Here is a 23,453-nt window from a genome sequence, read left to right as displayed (position 1 = left end):
AGTGGGAATGAATAATGATTAGTATCAGCTCTTCTTGTAATTCTGAACCCACAGGAAGGGCTTTTTCAGACACATCCAGCAGTGAAAACCACCTGGTTCCAAGTCAAACGCTGTGTGGATCACACACACAGTTCTATTCTCTCCTCACCCACAAAGGGCTTGTCAACCATCAGAGAGCAGCAGAAACTGGAACTCTGTTCCAGTTTTAGACGTGTTTCTGGATTCCACGTGAGACTGGAATGCAAAGTCACCATGGCTTGCAGGAATGACCTGCATGCACCATTCCAGAAATGCATTTTCCAGGCTCTGACTGATTGCTTCCCCAAGGTTTATTATTTAAAATGCCAAATTAGCATGGCCTCTCTCTCTCTCTTTTTTTTTTTTTTTTTTTTTTTTTTTTTTGTCCCCTCGAAAGATGTGGGTGTGTGCACCTGTGTTTCTCCTAAAATAATTCTCCAAATGTGTGGAAAAATCTGGGCTTCGTGTGCTTTAGCACATACAGTCACAAGGGTAAATCCTCCCAATTAGCTTGCTCCTGGTTTGAAAGCAGGCACAATTGTAAACTCATTTCTGTGGATTAAAGCCAGCAAAGCCATCCCACGGGAGAGAGGGAAATGTGCTCTCCCTGTGGTGGCAGAGGTCAGCCTGGCAGGAATTGCTGTGGCATTCCTGACACACCGGTGATGCACTCCCTGTCAATGGAACTCTGCAGCCCAACACAGGGAAGAGCTGAGGACATGAGAATCTTCATTTTATGGTGCCAAATACCCAAATTCCCCTCCCTCAGCCTCCCCAAATCTGCTGCATGCCAAACAAAAAACTACTCGTGCTTCCAAGCAACAGCTGCTGCATGAGGATTTTCTTCCACAGTGTTCCTATAGATGATCTTGAAAGAAAGAAAGAAAGTGAAACTCTTTATCAGTCGCACCCTGAAACTCCAAAGGGGGCAGAGCAGCCCAGCCAATCAGTGCCCAGCCTGCTGGAGCTCACTCCCTGGATATCTGAAAGCACATTCTCAGCTAATTCTGTTCTGTGCCTTTGCTCTGTTCCTCACTGAGCTGTTTACTAGCACTTGAAATTTTAAGGGTTTAGGTCAAGTTCGCTCTTCATTTCAGGTTTTATATAACTTAGAACTATGGCTAAATAGGGCATGCCAAAATAAATCTGCCTGTTTTGATTTCTAAAACCACACAAACGTGAAGAAGATTAAACAGCAGCATAGCTTGGGACACCAGCCCACAGGTACGTGCTCATTATTCAGCTCAGTCCATTCCAGATTATTTTGAGGCTTTTAAAATGAATTCATGAACATATTTTGATTTTTAATTTATTAAATTCACATTTTTTACTTTATGTTTTCATGCGTCTTTCCTATCCTGCCACTATCACTTTTTCTAAGGGCAATAGAAGTTATTTCCTCTCTCCAGCTAGGCTTCCTTCAGATGTGAATTGTCTACCAGATATATTTTGCTTCACGAACTTCCTTCTTGCCTGCTGAGAATCTTGGTTGGAGTTGCATCGACTTTTTGCTTGTTCATGTTTTTCCAGTAGCAAAGGCAGCACAGGATTGATACTGAGCTATCAGTGAATTTTATTGCTTAGCCCCACAAAGAGCTGTGATGTGGCAGGTGACAGGGGAAGAAGGAAAGAACAGACATCCCTGAGCCAGTACTGATACCAAGTAAAGGAATACTGAATCTTGGCGTGAGTCTTTGAAAATTCCAACTTTTGGCTGTTGAAAAAACACATTTTACAGGATGTTTGGGGCATACTTAGTATTTACCTAATATAACCAATTGAACTGAGCATATTTCCTCTTTCCCCATCCTTTTGTTTTGGCAAAATAGGGTATTTTGTTTTCCTGTTTGGAAAAGCAAGGGGTGGTATCAGTGAGCTCCCAAACAGGCAACTACTCCTCCAGCCTCATGCCCTCTGAGTGGGCCAGGCTGGTTTGGAGCACCGAGAGCACTACAGAAACCATGCAGAAGGAATGGGCAGAAATTCCTGATCTGCCTTGGAGCATAATTTCCTGACAAACAGCAGGCTTCTGCCACCTGTCTCCTGTGTCACCCCTTCTCTTTGGAGACCCTTTTTTTATTTCCTTCCAGTTCCATGACAGCAGACATCCACAACAACTCAACTCCACAACTCAGAAGTGGTGACAGCTCCAGAGCAGGGCCAGGTACCAGGGACCCCACAGCCAGTGTCTCCTGAACCTGTGCTCTCTGAGCCAAATCACTACCTACAGGTCCTTCAACAGGTGCCCTGGCTGCTGAATGAACAAACATTAACAACCTGTTTGCCATTAAAAGTGTCTCTGACATTCCCTGGGGCTACTAATCCCAGCACTGAATAAAGGTTGTGTGGCATTTAGACCGTGCAAATTCCATTCAGAGCTAAATTCCATAATAAACTCAACAGTACCTGTGAAATGTATTTTAAACTTGTTGCATTTATCACTCCACTTGGTATTGAAAAGCAAAAAAATGGGTCAAGCATATTATCCAAGAGTATTAGCATAAGAGTTGTATAGGGATGCTTTGCACTTAAAATGGTTTACAGGGACTTCTGGCCTGGTTTCAGTACAGGTTGATTCAGGAATTTCACCCAAACAGCCTGCTGTCTTTTCACTTACAGCAGATGATCAGCAAACAAAAAGCATTAATTAACATTAATCAGCACATTAAATAGCCATATCTGTCACATGAAGAGACTCACACAGGGCCCAGGATTTGGCCTTCTCATTCTGAACTCACATTTGATTTTCTTTCTCAAGGTAGATACATCTCTCCATATTTTTCATTCCCTTCTCAAAGAGGGGTTAATGGGCCTTACCAGCACACCTAATGAAGGTAAAATGAATGGAAAATGCAACACTCTAAGGAGTATATTATTGATGTTGTCTGTCAAGTTTGCTCCAGTGCTGAACCAGCCATGCTGCACAGGGAGAAGGCAGTGACATGTTTACTTCGATGACCTGAAGTGCCCTGTTTCAGGTCAGACTTTATTATCTTCACTATCACTGTGCACCTAACCTTCAGTCTGGGACAAGAAAAAAAAAAAAAAAGGGGGGGGGGGGGGGGGGGGAAGAAGGAAGAGCCAAATGCCATGAGAAATTCTTGTAAAGTAACAGGAAAAAAAAAGGCAGGACCACAGCGCATCCTCTGCTCATCAATCCCACAGGAGCTGGGCATGCACAAACCCACCATGACACCCTTGGCTGTGCTGGTACCTCACTGACATCCTGACAGGAGCCCCATGGGAAAGGTGAGACATTTCTGTATAGAAACAGCACACTGGTAATGGCATATTCCCAGAAAAAAAAATCTGCCCTATGATTGCCTGAAAGATGAGATAACGAGTAATTAAGACTGAAGTGATGTGGGTGAGCAGGAAATGGCACATGGTGTCAGCCAAACTGGGCTAAACCAGGCAGACCAGTACAGGCACCTTCCCTGAGGTTCAGCAGTCAGTGTGACTGTGAGACAGTCTAGACTGGGGCATGCCCAGTGACTCTGAAATGAGACAATTTCATGCATTTTGCATTAAAGCACAAACTGCTGACACCTTCCAGGAGAGTGTCATGTCCCTCAGTGCTGGAGTTAAAAATCAAGGCGTTAACTTGGAGCTCGCAGGACTGATTGCAGCTCAAAAAAATCCAGCAAACAGCATTTGCTGGTGGATGTTGATACCAAAGGTAACAAAGAGCCAGCTGATACAGAGAAGGCATTTGACCCCAGACCCATTTGCTAGGAAAGGCAGAAAGCAGGTAAGTCTCTGCACTCCCCTGGACAAATTCCCTGGGAATTTGCACAGGCCAGCTGCAGAGGAGAAAGGAAGATCAGGACCATGCAAGCTGATCAGCTGTATAAGACTATCAGTAGTATCCACTAATCTAAACTCCACATAATCCTCTGCCCCTAAATCCCTGTTCATCATCCAGTACAGTGAAAGGGAAATTATGTTCTCACAACATGATTTGGGAGACAAACTATTCCAGTATTTAACTGTGCTGATTTAGTCTCCCACTGGGAAAATCTGCATCTACATTTAATGCTTCAATAAAACACAATGAGAAAAGCTTTTGTATTTACATGTGATTTAAAGATTACCCTGTCTTGATTTGACTGTTAATAAGCTTATTTTAAGAGCTCAAATGGTATTTATGGAGGGGCAGAAAAGGCAAATGCTGCCACCAGTTATCAAAGAGCTCTATAATAATCAGGTATTTCTTCAGAAACCAGAGACCAAAGCTATTTTCATATATTCTTCTACCCTCCCCATCTGGCTTATTCCAAGCTTGTCTTTTTTTTTTTTTAAATCTTGACTATAGGTCTTGCATTACTCACTACTATGATATCTACTCAACTAAAAGAAATGGGACACTCTCTAAAAAAATACCAACATAAGGAACTGCTGCAGCTCAGCACAGATGTCCACAGGGCAAGAGGACATCTTCTTGAATCCACAAACTCAGGCTGGACACAAAGTGCTGCTTAAGCTGAGGTCGAGTGCAAGGGCTGAGCTCCCTTGGAAACTCCCTCACTCCCCGTGCTCCTGTTGACTGCTGTCAATGTCCAGCTAGAGGCCTAGCTTTAGAGATAGAATTGAGCCATATTTTCTAATCTGTACTTCATTTTTTAATTTGTCTTTCATGTAGAGGAAGTGTTTGTGCAAAATTCCTTCTGCAAGAAATGCAAGGAAAGTGCCAGTAATGAGTGAGAGCAAGTCTTTGCTTGATCTGAAGGAAGAAAACCCCATGAAACAAAGAAAAACAAAGGATGCTATAAAATTTAGAATGATTTGCAAAAAAAGTTTTCAAAAAGAGGCTTCTATCACCATAAAATTTCTTAATGTATTTCCAAAGTACATATTTTGTATGGTCACCATCATCACTTTCACTGAAAGTCAATGAAGCAAAATAAACCAACTCACAAGAATGTAGTAACTAACATGCAAAAGAAAAGCTTTGTTGCTGTCTCCAGTGAATTTCATATGTCATATAAGTCCAGGTACCTACATAATGGTTTGAAAGGTTATAATGTCCTTTTCTCATTTCTGACAGAATAACTCTGTTTCCAATTACTCTTTATCAAGGAATCACAGAATGGTTTGAAAAGGACATTTAAAGGTCATCTCGTCCAATCCTGTTGCAATGAGCAGGGACATCTTTAAAAATAATTACTCTTTGAAAGCAGTGAAGGATTTGATCACCTTTCTCAGACACAGAATCATAGATGAAAAATGTATGATGGCTGTTTCTTGGAATGCCACACAGTATCTTCCTTCTGTAGATATTTCTCACTGCAGAACTTTCCCAGAGAGATACACATGGACTTAGTAACACTCCTGGGACTGGAAGAGTTGCCTGGGGACTGGCAACTGATTTATCAGGACAATAACTGGATACCCCCAGCTTTAAGGAGAGTGGAACAAATGAGTCCCACTGGTGACACTTGTGGTAGAGCATATCCCTGACACTGCTCAGTACTGACATGAGGGCAAAGGTATCTCACAGGGAAAAATAAAACCAAAAGGGTAATTTCCTTGATGCTAGTTAGAACTATGAAATTGAGAAAGACCAGAAACAGGTCTGAGTCATCCTTCTTATCTCTCCTAATTAAATGTAACAGCAGCAAGAGAAAAAGCCCACTCTGAGCTGGAGCTGGAACACCCTAACTCAATCTCTAGGTGCCTTTGGCCATCCCTTATCAGCAGTGCATGGCAGAACATCCAGGGTATTTTGTTGGGCAATACTATGATTTTTTTTCTCATTTTAATTTTTTTTATTTTTTCCATTAAGAATGCACAACTGGTGTTCTGTTTATCAGTACTGTTCCCATTCCTGTGCTCTTCTTGAATCTTTCCGAGTTACAGGACTTCAGGGTATATATATAGTGAGCTGGCTGGGCCCACTACCACCAAAGAGAGAGATGAGTGACCAACACAGCCATGGGCAGCTGTGTCTCCTGCAATGCCCATGTCAGCTCAGCTTTACTTTGCCCTTTTTCAGCACTGCAGACCACCCCACATTTTGCCAGAACTCTTAAAGTTCAAGAGTGACAGCTGAGTATGTCAGGTGGGAAGAACCAGAATGAGAAATGCAGAGATCCTCACTCATCCCAGCCACTTGTCTGCTTCTGGGTGTAATTCAAGATGTTAAACATCATCTCCTGCTCCCTGTCTGACATCTCCCCATAGATCCTATTCTTCCTATCTTCAACCAAGGAAATTAAGATGTGTTGACTCATCTTTTCCAATGTACCTGAAAAACCCTCTTAGGGCAGTATAAGTTATTCCTGGGCATTGAGGCTGGTACCGTGTCTCCTGTGCTTTGTTCACACCTCAGCTGAGAGAATACATGAGGTAACTTCCCCACCTGCTGAGCACCTGAGCTTTGGGTGAACAACGGCACCAAAACCTGCACCTGACACAAACACCACAGCTTGGCTTGTGAAATCTCAGCTGTATTAAAAAACTCCACGGAGCTGCTGGTCAGCAGAGGTTTTATAATCAGCACTCCTCTGGATGTAAAGTGGACAGCCCAATGACAGACATGTCATAAATGACAAGACCGAGAGACTGTTTTGAAAAAAATGAGAATATATCATGAGCATGCCAGGCCACTCTGTATAATTTCCAAATGGGCAACTGAATACTTAAAGTAAATAAGAAGAAAATTCAATCTGGACTTAAAACATCACCTTCCTCATCTCACTTTGATGTAAAAAAATTACATGAATTTTGAAAAAAATTACAATCCTTGTTTTACAGGACTGTTTGTACAAACCCAAGAGTTCATGTCCTTCTCTCTGTTCTTCTCCAGAGAGTCAGGTAATAGCTGGATCATCAAAGCAGAAAAATTATTTTTTAGCAAAAAAGAATTCCACAATGAAAATGACAGCAGTTAGACAAAGCTGTCAGTTAGTGTAGCCAAAGGCTGTAAGGAGAGGCCCAAAAGGCAACATCTGTCTAAGAAGTATAGTCCAGAGACTCAGCTCATTAATGTTGGCTCTGCTTTCTGAAACAAAAAGGAAATAGGGGGAAAAACAGTTTGGTCCCTGTTTGTTCCAAATAAATCTCTACAGGATTCACTCCCTTCTTTCTCAAGCTACGGTATTGTGCAGGAGGTGCAAAACAGTGGAGCTTCTGAGAGTCTCTGACTTGTCTCTGAAGTTTTTACTGAGGAGTGTGTGATTTCACCAAAGACAAACAGGACAAACACAGCCAGGCTATGGTGCTGTATTCCTGCTCAATGCTTTCCTGGCTGTAAGAAGTGACTCATATCAGTGCTACTGATTTTCTGCTTGGCAAGGAGGTTCTCTGGGCAGTGCAGGATGTAACAGAGCACACCAACCACTTCCAGCCTCTCTGGTTTTGGGAGCACATCTGGAACAAATGGCACAGCAGCATCCTCATTCCAGCTCTGCTCTCCTCCGCTATCCACGTGTAGCCACTATAAATGCTCTGCCAGTTTATCTGTGCCCAGCACACTCCATCAGCAGCCTGCTCTTGCTGTGGATACAATTTCAGACAAAGCTGTGCCTTGGCTGGGATCCCAACCCCGCCCTACAAAAATGCAGTTGGTCCTGCAGAACTGCCTGTACAGCAGGGCTCTTCCCAGCACTGCTGGGCAGGGAAGGATAACCATCTCCTCACTCTCGGCAGAGCTGGTTAGGCTACAGGAAGTCTGGAATGTGGACACTGCTGAAATTAAAGCAGCCAGAAATAAAGTAAGCAGAAAAATGGCTTAAAGCCATTTTTTTTGTTCTGACCCTTTTTATTTCCATCAGGGACTGTAGTGACCAAACACCAGGGTAAGCAGTCCATGGCCAGCTGTGCCTTTAAAACATAATTCCATTACACTCCTGCATGCCACTCCAGCTCAACAAATACCCTGAGAAGTTTGCTCAGTTGATGACAGGAAAAGCAGGGCAGAGGATGGTGCTGGACAAGTAGCAATGGAAGTCAAGGAACCCTGGTGCAACCTGGAGGCTTGTGGCTCTGCTTCTGAGGTAGGGAAGAAATCTGTTTAGCTATGTAAATAAGATGCACAAGTAAATAAATGCATAAATAAGAATAGGAGTGGGCTGAAAAAAGGCACCCAGACCCTGGCCTCTTCAGTATCTTGCAGGTCGCTTAGCAACAGGCTAGCTGCTGCAGGGTAAAAGAGCATGAAATCAGCGTCTTTTCAGCAAAAGACAAATTGAATGGAAATGTGGGGAGGTGGCCTTTTCCTGGCAGCAGTGAGGAAAGAAGTAACTGGTGAGTCTGATCCTGTGGGCATCCTTTTGGAGGGGTTCCTGCATGCAGGGATTGTTAATTAATGTGGCTGAGAGGCTCCGTCCTGCCAGCAAACGGATAAATTCCAGAGCATGCCTGGGAAGCCACTAATTCAATCTTGATTAAAATGATGCCTGTTACAGTCACCTCCTGGGTTAATTACTTATTAACCATCTTCATCAGCTCAAACCAAATTCTATGGGACTCCCCTGGCTATGTTAGTGCCAGCTGACCATAGAGCATGTTTTCAGTGGCAGTTACCTAAAACATCTCCCCAGCACTGCATGCTCAGGTTTTATCTCCATGCTATCTCTGCATTCACTAAAGGAATGCACACCCTGTGAATCTTTAAGTAACTGAATCCCAGCAATACAAATCCACTTGTTCTGGCCAGGTAATTCCTCTGAACCCAACTCCTTCTCCAGCCTTCTGGAACAACCTCGTGTGGGCACAGAAGAGGATCATTACATAGACAGCAGCTATTAGAGAGAGCTGAGCTATGAGAGTAGCAAGAACAACATGTGGACATTTCATGGAGGACTTAAATGAGAGTTCTGAGTGAAAGGTTTTTCTGGGTCACCTCATCTGCTGCTGGAATGCACCAGCTGCTTGTTTTCCACTGCTAAATGCTGCTGGCTCCTGGCAGCCAGGCCAGCCAGGGACCCGTGTGGCACATGATCTGCTTAGAGGTGGTCGGGTCAGCACCAGGGGCTAAGTGGCTTGTCCAGAAATCCAACAGGAGGAGCTAAGGGAAAACACAGTGGCCTTGCTCCCTGCTTTGTACCCACACAGAGCGGTGATAACTCATTTTACTCCTTATTTACAGATAATTTGTACTTGTGTGGCACTTCAGCAACAGTGAAAACCATCTGGGGGCTACTAGTGAACCAAATTTACTTGGAGGAGGGAAACTTCTCACCTGCATTTAATGCTCCCGACTGCCCCATCACAGCACTTAATCTTTCCTGTGATAGGGTGGAGGGTTTAGAAGCCATCCCCAGTTCCATAGGCAGGAAATTGCACAGTACAAAGCAGGATGGCTGCTTTCAATCCTTACAATTTAAAAAATGATTTCTGTGTCATTGGGAGCTGCACAGAGATGCATTTGGCAATGTTTTGTTTCCTCTTTGTCTGGGGTTGAAAGGAAGGCGACTGTGGCTCAGTGAGTGAACACTTAGATGAGATATCCTCCATTTCCTTAATGAGCCTATTAAATGACTCATCAAAGGTGTAAGGACCAGTCTCAGAAGGGAGAGACACACAGAGATAACTGACTGCACTGAAATATTCCTAGTGCACACAAAACAACCTATATGCTACAAGAGTTAATTGGGAATAATGTGATTCCACTGCTAGAGAAGTACATAGATGGAAAATACATTGGCACTTTTCCTTTTTGCAGGCTGGAGCTGTCTGTGCCTGAGCTCACAGCTCCTGCTTTTCCTCCTCTGAACGAGGGATGACAAAATCCTGCTGTGAGACATCTGTCTCTGGGGTATTTGCAGAGTCAAGCATCTGGAACTGTTGGTGCTCCCTGAGCCTGAGCAAAATCCATCACTGAAGGAGGAGAGTCTTGGTTTCGGTCACAAGAACCAAAGGCCACACTGAAATTCAAACGGAATTCTATTCTCTGCTTTCCTGAGTCCTTGAAGGTGTGCACACCAGGATTTAATTTCTCCAAGGGGATTAAAAAGTCTTGCTACATTAACACAAATACAGCAGGCATACAGCAACCAGCTCACATCACTCTCCACCACACCGGATTTTATTTACAAGGTTAACTATGATCCACTGCTGCACATTTTCCAGAATCTTGTGTTCTGATTGTGTATTGAGAGTGGAGCAAGGGAAGCAGGAAGAGGAAATGGCATCAGTAATGCTTAGGAGCCTGAAGGAGAAGATGTACTAGAACACATGTCTATTTCTCCTGAAATGTCACTTTATGTCAACTGCCATGGTTTCCAGACTGTCAGAATTGAATTATATTGTAATTACATCCTATTTGGACAAGGTCACAAGAATAAAAGCTTAGTACTTTCCTCCATTACAGGTGCTATATGTTCTTACACTCCTGGAGTGTAAGACAAGCCTCCTTTTCTAATGGCAACAAATCTGCCTTCAGCACAAAATGCTGGTTTAAGTCCATTAGTACAAGGTGAGGCACATTACAAAATTAAGAGCCATCATTACTGATCTTTCTGAGAAGTGTCCCAGAGCACAGATGTCTATGGTCTCTTCCTAATCCTTACAATTCACTTTATATCATAACAGCAACAAAAAGGAAATACAAAACCATGTAACCTTACAACAGGTGCTTGTTTTACTCGAGCCCTCATCAGTGAGTACAGATGTGTTAAACCCCTTACATCAGAGACTTGAACATTTCCAGTTTTTTTCCACCTTTCCAGCAGTTTTCCCCCAAATTCCTGTGACAGTATATAATCTTGTCTACTGTTCCTGCATGATGGATCAAAGGTTGAAAATCCACAAGTCAGGTAGGTAAATAGGTGTGTTGTTTAAACAGGGACCCTGCAAACACTGCGTGGCAAAGTCCTTCTGCCAGATGGGATCATTACTGACATTTTGTGGCTGTCACAATAAAGAAAGATTAAAGGAAAATAGAGAGGGACTCTTGGCTGTTCCCAATAAACCCCTGTGTGAGCTCCCACCCCAGTGCTGGATCTATAAATGTGCTCCTCCTTTCCCTTAGAGACTCAGCCAGCAGAGGAGATGCTGCTTGATGGAGATGGATGAGAGCAGCAAAATGTGAGATGGGCTCTGGCACAGCCCACAAGCAGCCCTGCTCCCAATTCCCCTCAGTAATTAGTGCTGCACCCAAGATGAGGATTTTCACTCCAGGCTGAGAGCTCCTCTGCTGTCAGAGAGCAGGGCTGGAGGTTTTCCAGGGTCACCAATCCAGGCAGCACCTTCTTTCCCTTTACAACCCCAGCCCTGACCAGAAGTGTTTTTATCAAGTCTCAAACCACTGGGATTTGTCATGTTGGCTGGAGAAGCTGGCTCTGATGCATACTGGGACAAAAGAAAAAAACATATGGCTAAAGCAGATTCCCCCTTGGCTAGAGAGTCATTGCCTTTGCAGAACTCCTTGTCAGAATCCTGGGAAACACAAAGTGTGCCAAGGAAGATGCTCCTTTCCTACCACATGCCCTTACTCCTGCAAAAGGAACATGCCCTGCTTCACACTGTGCTTAGAAAAGGGAAAAAATAATCAAGTTCTCTTGAAGGAAGTTCATTACAACACAAACCTACATTTCACTTTGCATTACAAGATAAGCAAGGGCCAAATTTGCCTCAGAGCTTCCTCTGAGCTGCTACTTAAAGCAATAGCATTTGTGTCCATACCAGCTTACCTGAGTATGATGGTCTGGACAAGCAGCTGGAACGAAGAAAACTGTGCTGGGATCTGTATTCTCTGGCACCAAAATACAGCTCCTTTCAGCAAGAGAAACCCCTTTCACCACTGCCTCATGAGGAAAGACATCACACTTACTGTTTTCAGGACTATTTAACATTTGAAAGTAATGCAGTGGTGACAAGGTGATGGAATTTTTTCCCCATTTCTGACAGGTCTGGTAGATTGCAAAATCATCAAAAGGAACAGCCTGACTGTAAAGTTTTTGTCTGTCATTGACAGTGGGAAAAGAAATGAGCCCGAGGTAAGGAAAGCAGTTTCTCAGAAAGCAAAAGCATTATTCAATCCAGCTGCCTGCAACAGGTGCCTTGGGGCACGCAGGAGCAAGTGGAACATGGCATCCTCATTAGGCAGTTAGGAAGCAAAGCCCTGGTCCCTTTTCCAGTCTTTCCCACTGCTCTTGAGTGGCCAAAATAGAATCAATATTCCCTGCTGTGCAAAGAGGGAGTGTCCCGGGTGGCACCATCAGGTGCCTTAGACTGCCATGAAATTGCTCCTCACAAGGATGCACGATAAGGGCATGCTCTAAGATGTGGGTTTACCAAGGGATTTCTGAGATTAAAGAGGAGCTGCTCAGACAGCCAATTGACCCTGTGCAGAACTTCAGCTATAGTTTAACTTTTTTTCCCCCAGAGGTGGACTCATTAAGCTCTGAGCTTCTTCACCTTCTGTCAGCCACAGTGTGTGTGTGAGTGTGTGTTGGTGAATGCACACCTGTATTTCTCATGCAGGTAAGCAGTGAGGAGCACCCTCCAGGCTGGTGCCATGTGCAGCTGCACCTGGCCTGGGCACTGCTGAAGCTGAAGGTTTTGCAGCTCTGTTGTCACAGTAACTGAGTGATCAAGCTGACACTCTGGCCCTGAGCCATGCCTGCACACTGAATTCATGCCTAGACCTCCAGATTGAAGAGATTATTTATTAACAGAGAATCAAAAAATGGTTTGGATTGGAAGGGACCTTAAAGCCCATCTTGTTCTACTCCCTGCCATGGGCAGGGACACCTTCCACTGTCCCAGGTTGCTGCAAGCCCCATCCAGCCTGGCCTTGGACACTTCCAGGGATGGGGCAGCCCCAAGTTCTCTGGGCAACCTTTTCCAAGGGCTTCACCACTGTCACATGGAAGAATTCCTTCCCAATATCCAATCTAGATCTACTCTCAGCTTGAAGCCACTACCTCTTGTCCTGTCACTCCATGCCCTAGCAAACAGTTCCTCTCTGGATTTCTGCATCTATACTAATTATTAGGATGACTAATAACTTGGACGCGAGATTTTCTGTTTTTTCATGTCTTTTGACTAACTCTCAGAATCAAATTTTGGTTAAAGATTATTGTCCAGGAAATTGCATTAATTAATTAAGCAAAGGAAGCTGAAAGAACAACAGACAGAGAGGGCAACACAATGAGGTCTGATCTTCATCTGCTGCTTGAACAACTGGATGGAACAATGAGGTACCAGACAGACATAATCTACTTATGCCCAAATGTAACTAAATGTAACAATACAAACAATGTAACACTATGTTTACCAGACTACTCCATCTCCACAAGAGGAACAAAGCTACAATACGCTAAAAGTAAAAGCAATTAACTATAGGAAGCCAGAGAATCCTAAAGCAAAGCAATCAGAAGATACTAAAAATGTGAATATTGCTCTAGTAAAGCAACCAGCTACAGTCCTGCTCCAATAGCTACACACTGCTCAGAGAACAGCCAAGTAACTACTTGCTGAATTTAATTTTCAACAGTGTCAATAATGCCAAAAACAATGCCCAGAGTTTGTAATGGCAAGTTATTAATAAAGAGTTTCAGCTCTAAAAGCTGCTGTCCCTGCAGAGCTCTGTGTTTATGAAATGTAGTCACTGTCTTCTATACTTAATTTTGTTTGTCCCCTCATTTTCAAAGCAAAGAAATAAATCCAAGTGCAGATGCCTAACAAATCAAACACCAGCAAAAATACACGAAGACAGTGTCCCCAGTGCCTCTTCTGTTTATTTGCAAAAGCCCTGGGGGAAATAAGGGAAAATTCTTAGGCTTTGCCTTTTCTTTTCCTTCTCCCAATTATTTTTACAAGTTTAGCTCTAGGTCTCAGCATAGCACAGTGCTTCAGAATTTGTCACCTCGTTTAATTTGTCAAAAATCAAGAAGAACCCAATGTCCCATCCCAACTGTTCTCTGTGCTACACTGAGAGTGAATCACTGCTTTTCCCCCCAGGTCACTGCATGCATTAGCCATTAGCTCTGGATTATCAGAGCTTTCTGCAACAGAGAATGGAATTACAGAATGGTGTGGGTTGGGAGGGACCTTAAATCTCATCTTGTTCCACCCCTCTGCAGGGACACCTTCCACTGTCCCAGAGTGCTCCAAACCCTGTCCACCCTGGCCTTGAACTTCCAGGGATGGGACAGCCACAGCTTCTCGGGGCAACCACACCAAACCCCACCCTGGCTGTTTCCAGAAACTTCAAATTTTTTTTTTATTCTATAACATTGCAGGAATAAAATAACCACAGCATTTCTGAGAAGGACACATACCATAATGGCTGACCCAAGAGAAGCACAGAGGAATTGCCACCTCCAGGGAGATTTCACTATCTTAAGTCTCAACAGTTTTGTTGATGCTTAAGTCAGTATCAAGGAACATTTCTTTGCCAGCATAAACATGGGGTGCAGAGCTTGTTTCCAGGCATTTCTGCATCTGTACTTTTACCTACACCCCCTTCTCCACAAAATATGAAAAATCCTGTGGGTTTGTTCCTTTAATTATGGTTGTAAGTGCTGATGCTGGGATACATTTCCTCTTCCTCTACAGCCTCTTTTGCATCCCAGCAGTCTTCAAAAAGGACACCATCTTACTGGGAGAATAAGAGCTACTGCAAACCTGCCAAGCACCATCATCACAGGCTTTATTCACAGTCAAACTCAAGGCATTCTTTGGGAAAATCAGTTACTGGGTTTGTTTCTTCCACAGGAAGAGAGAGAGTTGAGACTTTCTCCTCTAAAAAACTAGTACAAGCACTGTGCTATCAACAGGACTCCAGACACTGCTGCTGCTCAACACACAGACCACTGCAAGCAGAGAACTTTCTGTGAGATATTTTAATGCTCCAGCCAACCTGCATCTGGGACTGGAGTTCAGCTTGGGAAAAAGGTTCACTTCCTCTTACTCCTAGAGCTGAGCTATTTTAGACACATTCTGGTGAAGATGCCAGAAGACAGAGCTGTCACACAGTGTGACTCCCTGCCACCTTCATCTCCTGCTCTCTGGAGTATTTTCAGATCAAGGCTGGAGAGCAGCTGTTCTTCATCCAGGGGGAAGCAGCAGATTCAAGAAGCTCAAGGCAGAAGTCCTTCTGAGGATGCTTTCCTGCTTCCACTTGGGACAGAAACATCTCCTGGCATACTGAAAGCCCTGACTCATGATGGCACCAGGTGAATGAAACAGATTTAGGTGGTCTGCTGAACCATGGAGCAGCTTTCAGGTGCCCTCCTTACCTTGCTGAATGAAACCACTAATAATTTGGGCAACTGCTGGGGATAGAGACAAAAGATGTTTGTATCAACTTTTCCACCTCAAACTTTTACAGTTCTTTGAAGATCCTTACCCGAAACACTGCTCTGGTTGATGCCACTGCTCACAAGTACATTTGTCAACTAGTGACTAATACAAAGACACTAAAATATTTGTACTCAGGCTGCAGAACTACTTTAAATTGTTAAAATGTGATTATACTTAACGATTAATAATAAAATTCTATTCCTTTCTTATTGATAAAGAATTAATGACATACCTGATGTCCCTTACAATACCAACTCAGTGCAAATGAAAAAAAACAAACCAACCAACCAAAATAAAATAACTGAACAGTTTTACTAATGCTTAAACACCATGAAAATATAGCCTCCCTACTGGGCAACATGCCTGCTCACTGGAATATTAAATAAGTACTATAAGTTAAAATAAATAGACATTTCAAGCAGGAACTGTTGTTTTAAATTACAACATTCCTTTCTATGGTGTTGACACTTATTACCAAGATTACAATCACATTTACATCCAACTCCACTGCAGGCACTTTAATCTGATTTCCAGGTGCTGGCTCACTGCAGTGCCCCACACCACAAAGCTGAGCAGAAAGAAGGAAGCTGGAGCTGCAAACACGACAGGCATTAAAAAACATGACCCTTGTCAGCAGGACAAGTGGATCTGCACTTCAGAGATAACAGCACAGACATAATAAGGGCAATTGATCATTGGTTTTTAATAAGAAATCACATACGAGCATGGCAGAGTTTCTATAGATATAAACCAAATCCTTTTCAATTTGGTTTGGCCTTTTCTTGAGAAGTTGATAAATGAGCAAATTTTAACCTGTTATTTATATTGGAAGATTAAATAGATACAACACTGGTATCAATGCTTGTGCAGTTTCAGGGCCTTTCTGCAGTTACCTCCTTTGCTTTTCTGGTGCATTGAGTCTTACCACAGCAAGATCCCCAAGTATCTGGATAAATACACACATACAGAGATAACACAAAGAGAATGCTCTAGAGAGAAGAGAGAGAGCAAACCAGCTATTTTTAATCCTGCCCATTGAAACTTACATAAATCAATGGGAGTTAAACCATGCCTGTAAAATATCAGTGCAGATAGAAGATCAGCAGAGGTGTGAAGCAAGTCAGTCACCCACATCAGTAAGGTGTGAGCTTCAAATCACCACTTTGAATTGAAAACATTTAAATGGCAACATTATAAAGTAAGACTGCTTTAAATGTCACAAAGGAACAATTCTCAAATGAGAACAAGCTTAGCACAGCTCCTGCTACTGCAGCCAGTTCTCCTTGACTCTGCTATTATCCATGGCCCTGGTGGCAGCTCCAGCTGGGGGTGCAGCCAGGTGGGTGACAGCCTTGTCAGTGCAGTGAGAGGTGACAAAACTGGAAAAGGCACTGTTTTTATTCAGGGCCATTTGCTGGTCTCATTGAAGGTGCTGAGAGCAGCAACCTCGTAATGCTGCTGGGGCCCAGTATCATCCAGAAGGGAGATTGACATGGCTGGGAAGAAGCTTCTCTTAGAAAAAGTATTTGAGATTTTTCCTGCTGCTGAGGATGGTGAAAGATGAAACCAGGAGCCACTGTAGTGCCTGAGCCAGGTAACAGAAGTGTCACTACAGATGCTGCCCCACGATAGAACAACCTTCCCTGCAGGTTCCTGAGTGTCTTATCCTGTGTTCAGCCAGGTGTGTCACCTCTGGGCATAAGGAGGGACATCCCACAGGTAATTCCAAGGATGTCCCCACCTGTCCATGTGTACACAAAAATGTCAGCTCTGCTCCATTTCCAAACACCACAGGACAGTCACAGAGAAACAGGCACAGCTCCCTGAATTCACCTGGAAACTGATGATCCAGGGAATTTTCGCATGGAGTAGATCTCCCAGTGAGACCTTCTCCTGTTCCACACCTCACCTGCCTGAAGTCAGGTGTAAGAACGGAGGTGACAGGACTCCTCTATTAAAATCCAAGATCATTACAACAACTTTATGACACAAGAGTAACTGCAAGAAGATGCAAAAGGCAACTGAGGCAGATGTTGTGGGCATGAAGAATTTATCAGATGTTTCCATAAAATAGCATAATTGGGTTAAACCTTCACGAAATTTAGAAGAGGGTCTTACTTCATCCATTCATTTCTCAAACTGGGCTTCCAGAGACACAGAAAAAACTTCTGAAAACTCTTGTAAAGACAAAAAAATGAGGAAAGTTAAAAAAAAAAAAAAAAAATCCCTCACCAAAGCGTAAGCATAAAAACTCTTCTATGATTACAAATCCAGGCTATGTTATTCCTTAGGCTGTACTACTTCATAGTATGAATTAGTTCAAAATGCTCTTTAACAACAGAATATGACCCAACAAGCTCTGCAGGAAAACACTACTGTTAATTCTTATTCCACTGACATTCTCAGTGATTTCCTTACTGGTAAATGACTGAAATCCAGACCTGGTGAATAACCACTAAAAATAAATCTTAATTGAAAAAGACATTCTCTAGCACATTCTACACAGAAACTTCATTTAATAGCCATTTTTTTCTTTGTATTTAGAGATGTACTCTTGAGAGAAAGAGATACCAATCCTTTTTTTTTTTTTTTTTTTTTTTTAATGCAGTGCGATAGAACTATTTACAATACAGCACTTTGAAAATCTAAAGGTTACATGCTGAACTCAATTCAAAAGTTGTGAAATTAAGGATAAAAAGCACCAAGTAGTTTTGAATTTGCCTTCTGTAGGATTAGAAGTAGCTCAGCTTAAGCGCAAGAAAAAAGTAAGCAAAAAGAGGTGGATTTTTATTACAAGTTCAACTCCTGTTTTGCAGTAATGTGGAAACAAAATTAAAAGAAATACTGGAAAGGATACTGTTCACTATGAAGCCTGGCCACAACACAGTTCTGTTTTTAGGTTTTTATGCCTCTGTGATTAGCTGAGAAATCTGAAGAGAATCCTCCATTCACTTACTGTGTGATACTTGCTCTAAACCCACTGTTTAGTCTACAAGTACTAATACAGCCCACAAGCAGTGGAAAGACACACAGCCTCTTTCATACAGCACAAAAAAGCAGTTAAGGGTCTGGTTTGGCCTTTTTTTTGACAGAACAAGTTTTGCTGCTTTCAACAAGACAGACAACTGCTCTTCATACAATCTCCGTGATCCCTGGGACTCCACCACTGATGCTCAAGACTAAAATCTCCTGTTTGGTCATGGCAGCTCCTGCAATTATTAGCACCTGGTGGTAAATAAATTCAATTATTATAACATCTAATTATAGAACCATGGACTAGTTTAGGTTGGAAGTGATCTCAGAAGGGCATTCTGTGTTTTGAGTATCTCCACAGATGGAGATTCCAGAACCACCTCAGCCAACGTATTCCTGTCCCTGCTAGAGAGTACAAAAAACATGCCCAAAAGCCAGTTTATTGCCATCAGTTAAGAGGATCCCAGGACACACTGAGGACTCCTCATCCTCATGAGAGGTCTCCTCAGAGACCATGGCCAGGCTGACACTCCAGTGTCAGGGAGCAATGTGACCCTGGGGATGAGTGGCATCTGTGACAAGGGTCCAAGTGAGTAGACACACACTCATTTAATATAAGTTTCAGCCTCTCTTCAACAGGGTCTTGGGCTGAGTTTCCTCACATTAAGTTCCTGAAGTCTATTACAGCATGAGTTGTACACTCAGGAGTCAGCAGAGCCCATCATCATCCCAGAGCAGCAGTTACTGACACAGCAGGAAGTGACTTCAACCTTCTAGTTTTTCCCACCCCAGATAACCCCAGGTCTTGGCCCTGAATTCTCCCTCCTTCTCAGTAATTCCTACTAATCCTCACACACTTCTCTAACACACAAGGGGTGACTTGACTCCACGTCTGCTACACTCACCTGAGCTTTTCTCTTAACCAAAATCCACAGTGTGTGAAATCCTGTGTATGCAGTGAGTTCACTGTCAAACCCTTCCTGTCAACTGACAGTTCAGAATGTCATTCTCTGCTTAACACTGGCCCCAGGGGCTGAACCCTAAGCACTGAGCATCTGCCTCAGGTGCATTTCAAAACACTTCCCCAACAGAGCACATCACACACACACACATCCACTACTCAATGAAAAACTAATGACAAATAACATCATGTGGCATACAAGAAAGGAGAAAGGCACGAGAAAATTGACAAATAGCTCTTCCAACAGGTACCATGAAGACTTCTACTTCAATCTCCAATCAGAAGATACACACTGAGTAAGTAGCATAGAGATAATTCTCCTGTACTTGCTGAGTCCTTAAGTTACTCATTTTCAACAACCAAGCAAAGGACTAAATACTGAACATCCAACTGCAGCCTGGTACTCACAAATGGTCTCTTTCAGCAGCAGAGTTGAAACTGAAGTACAATTTTACTACAACATTTGCACAGACCTTCTTTTCCTTGGCTGGAATAAACATTCAGATGGCAAGACCTATTTTTTCATAAGATCAGTGTTTTAACCAGAAGGGAAACCAGCCCTTGCTTAATAAACGATGAAATTAAGCAGCACAAGGGAAATTAACAACTATATTGAGAGAGATAAAAAGAGGCAGAGTGCTGGAGGAACATTCTTCCTAGTGAGATGTTCTCCATGCATCACTGGGCCACACCAAACATGCACTTCCCATCAGAGCTCACATTTCAAGAAATGGCAAAAACACTTTTTCTCCAAGATCAAACTTTAAGTCCCTCTGTAGCAATACATATTCCAACCAAAAAAAAATATCCCAGACCTTCGAAATGACCACTTCATGAACCTCTGCAGCCATTTTAAACAGGTTTCCATCCTCAACACCTTATAGTCATGCTGATCTAATTTGGGTCAAGTGTAATACTTACAGTCAATACATTCAGAGTAGCCTGACTTCTGACAGCAGAATCTTGGGTAGGGTAGAATATAAAAACATATTCTGTCTTGGTAAGCTTGATACACAAACAAAACTCATTTCTACCCCAATTCAAATGTATTACACACAGCACTCAGCAGACAAACAGCTTCTGAGCAAAACAAGTAATATCTGAGCTTTGTCTGCATGATTATCATACAGTGATTAATTAGTTTACTGCAATCACTGTTTATAAAACAAATAACGAATTAGTGAGTTCTGTTAATTGTTGATAATACACTGTTTTTCTGTTTGGGTTATTAGCTTGTACCCAAGCAGACAAAGAGAGAAAAGGTCACAGATTCACTTTCTTTAAAGACAGAAGGTGTGTGTGTAATTATGCAAACATATATAAAAAGCAATAAAACAGTGATTTAATTTCTTTACTTTCCACACACTACTGCCATTCTTAACAATGCATTTTCCTATTGCTGTACAAACTGCCAGGTGAATGAGAAGCAATGAAGTCCATCCTTACCTTAATATTGCAAGCTTGTTCCATGAGTCTCCGGGCGTTCTCCTCAGCTCGGTACCTCTTGGGCAACTGCACCCTGAAGAATTTTAAAGCTCCTTCAAAATCAGCCTGTAGAAGGTCCTCTTTGGAGGTCTGCAATTAAACACAGGGAATACAGTAAACCCTGGGAACATGCAGTCATGCTCTTCTACTTGATTTGTCACTTACTGGATGCTTTCCAGACCACCAATATTCACATTAGCTCAAAGTCATCCTCCTTGAAATCAGCTCTCTAAACTCGGCTTCATGAAACAATCAGAGGCTAAAGCCCACCCAAGGAATCCTAGGCAGGGCAGCACAGAGGATTCAATATGGGAATGGATTTTATCCTTCTATAAGGATAGAAAGGGATTCTGGCTCAGTCTGTTACGATGTCAGTGAAGAGGAAAAAAAACCAAGCAAACAACAAAAACCTAGGAGAAATTATTATATTTCCTGGAAAGCTTGTGCATTATACCATTACTGATTCTCATGGCGGTGCCTTAAAAAGACAAAGTATATATATTTAATGTATGTATAGTCACAGACATGAAGAGCAGCAGCACATGATTCATACAAGGTATCAGCAAGTCAATGTGCTGAAGTCTGTGACACAATTTCTCAAAGAACACCGTGCCAGAAAATGTTCTACATGCTTATTTCTAAATCTCCCATACTCCTGGACATCTCAGTGGTATCAAGTCTAAAAGGTCAGATGTTACACATTCACTATGAATTGATTGCTGTCACTGTGGAGCCATGTGTGACTCACAGGGACAGATGTATTCATCCTCCAGGTTATTATAAGACCTACTCCAAGAGATTCAGAAGGTACCAAATCCTTGGGATAATTCCTTTAAAGGGTTCACAAAAACTGAAGATCCTGACAAGACACGCAGGACATCATCTCAAAAATGTGAATTTCAAGGGTTTTAACCCAGAAAAGAGTAAACAAAACTCTGTCAACATAGATACTCATACAGTGGAGATCTGCACTGAGTTATGTGTGTAACTGCAAATACCTCAGCAGCAGCACAGGCACTTTTGGTTAAGGTTAATTGCTGAATTAATTGCTCATGTACCACCACCACCATTTCCATGTGTGCCAGCATTTCCATGTGGGCATCCTCTGCCTTCTCTTGAGTAATACCCAGTGTCATTTTTTGCCTCATTACACACAGTGGGTACATTACACACACAGAGGTTCAAAGTTTGATTCTTAACTATCCATCTGAATCCAGAGATTCAGTTTGATTCTTAACTTAACTACCTGAATCCAGAAAATCCCACAAGGGCTTGGGTTGGAAGAGACTTTTAAGGCCACGTCATTCCAACCCCCTGCCATGGGCAGGGACACCTTCCACTATCCCAGCTTGCTCCAAGCCCCATCCAACCTGGCCTTGGACACTTCCAGGGATGGGACATCCACAGCTTCTCTGGGTACCCTGTGCCACGGCCTCCCCACCCTCACAGGGAAGAATTCCATCCCAATATCCCATCTCAACCAGTCCTCTGGCAGTGTGAAGCCACTCTCCCTTGTCTTGTCACTCCAGGCACTTTCCGAAGTCCACATCCAGCTCTGTTCTTTTCTTTCCTTTCCTTACTGAGCTTGCCCAAGATCTGTTTGATCCTCCTGTCATTCATTGTCAAAGAAGCTGCTGGGTCATCCCTGCAGGCACCCAGGAAAAGCTGCCCTGGGGATGCTGACCAGGAACATTCAGCTTCACCGATGATCACATCTGATCTGTCCACAATCACTTGGCAGGGCCACAACTTGGCTGAGGCTCAGTCAGACGAGACCAATGTGTGGACAGAGAGCTGGGGCAGTTGGTACTGGATGATTTAGACCCACCATGGTCAACATCACACTTCTCCTGGATGAGTTTTCCTCAGGTTATCAATGCTCTTGCCACACTTCAAGCCAGATCAGTGTTTCAGACCTCAATGGGCTGGTGGTTGGAAGTTGCAGAGTGTGGTGGGAGCAGCGGGTGGTGCCCAGCATTGCCAAAGCTGTGCTGGAAACCAGGGGCTGCCAGGGAAGTTCAGCCCATGGTGGTGGAAAAGCAGTACAGGTTTCACAGGATCATCACAGAATCCCTGAGGCTGAAAAAGCCCTCTAAGATCATTGAGCCCAACCACTCACCCAGAACTGCCAAGTCCACTGCTAAGGCATGTTCCTAAGTGCCACATCTGCACATCTTCAGAATTCTGTCAGAGATGGTGACCTCATCACTTCCCTGGGCAACCTGTTAAAATACCTAATTCACTCCTGCAGTGAAGGAATTTGTACTAATAGCCAATCTAATGGATATAAGGAAAATTTTTGATTTTGATACATAGCTCACAGAAATGGATCTCTCTTCCTTTGTTCTCAGCCATGTTAGTATCTGCCATCACTACCCAATTCAAACAGACTGCCAAAGTACGTTGCCAATTTGACTTTTTGGGATACTCCTGCACATCCAGTCCCCTCCTCTTTCCTTCCTTTACAGCAATTCTATGTAAAACATTTCAAATCAGACTGAATTTTCCTAGGCCTCTGCTTGAATCATCATAGTAATGCTTTTACAGTCCCTAACAAATTACATTTATTAAACTGTAACTATTGACAACTTTGAGTTCTCCATGCTAAAAAATCTGTAGTCAATGAACATCCCGTAAGATCACGGAAATAAGAACTTCTCTAAGAGAGTTTGCTGAACTAAGATTATAGTTATGAAAACTGCAAACCATCACATTGGACAGGCTGTTTAAATGAGCGATAGAGCCCAGGCTTGTCCACTCC

The 23,453-nt window shown here is 43.0% G+C and overlaps 1 protein-coding gene across 7 annotated transcripts in view; it reads right to left on the bottom strand.

Moving 5' to 3' along the window:
• The window catches only part of RABGAP1L (RAB GTPase activating protein 1 like), a 228,283-nt gene that overhangs the window by 35,969 nt on the left and 168,861 nt on the right, over window positions 1-23,453 (bottom strand). For all 7 annotated transcript variants that reach the window (XM_083867620.1, XM_083867627.1, XM_083867625.1 and 4 more), the window contains one exon: window positions 20,654-20,782. In XM_083867620.1, the coding sequence (XP_083723746.1) occupies window positions 20,654-20,782 (129 nt within the window). The remainder of the gene's footprint in view (window positions 1-20,653; window positions 20,783-23,453) is intronic.

Source organism: Zosterops lateralis, assembly GCF_965231275.1.
Source record: "Zosterops lateralis genome assembly, chromosome: 9".
Classification (NCBI taxonomy): domain Eukaryota; kingdom Metazoa; phylum Chordata; class Aves; order Passeriformes; family Zosteropidae; genus Zosterops; species Zosterops lateralis.
This window is presented reverse-complemented; position numbering and strand designations above follow the sequence as displayed.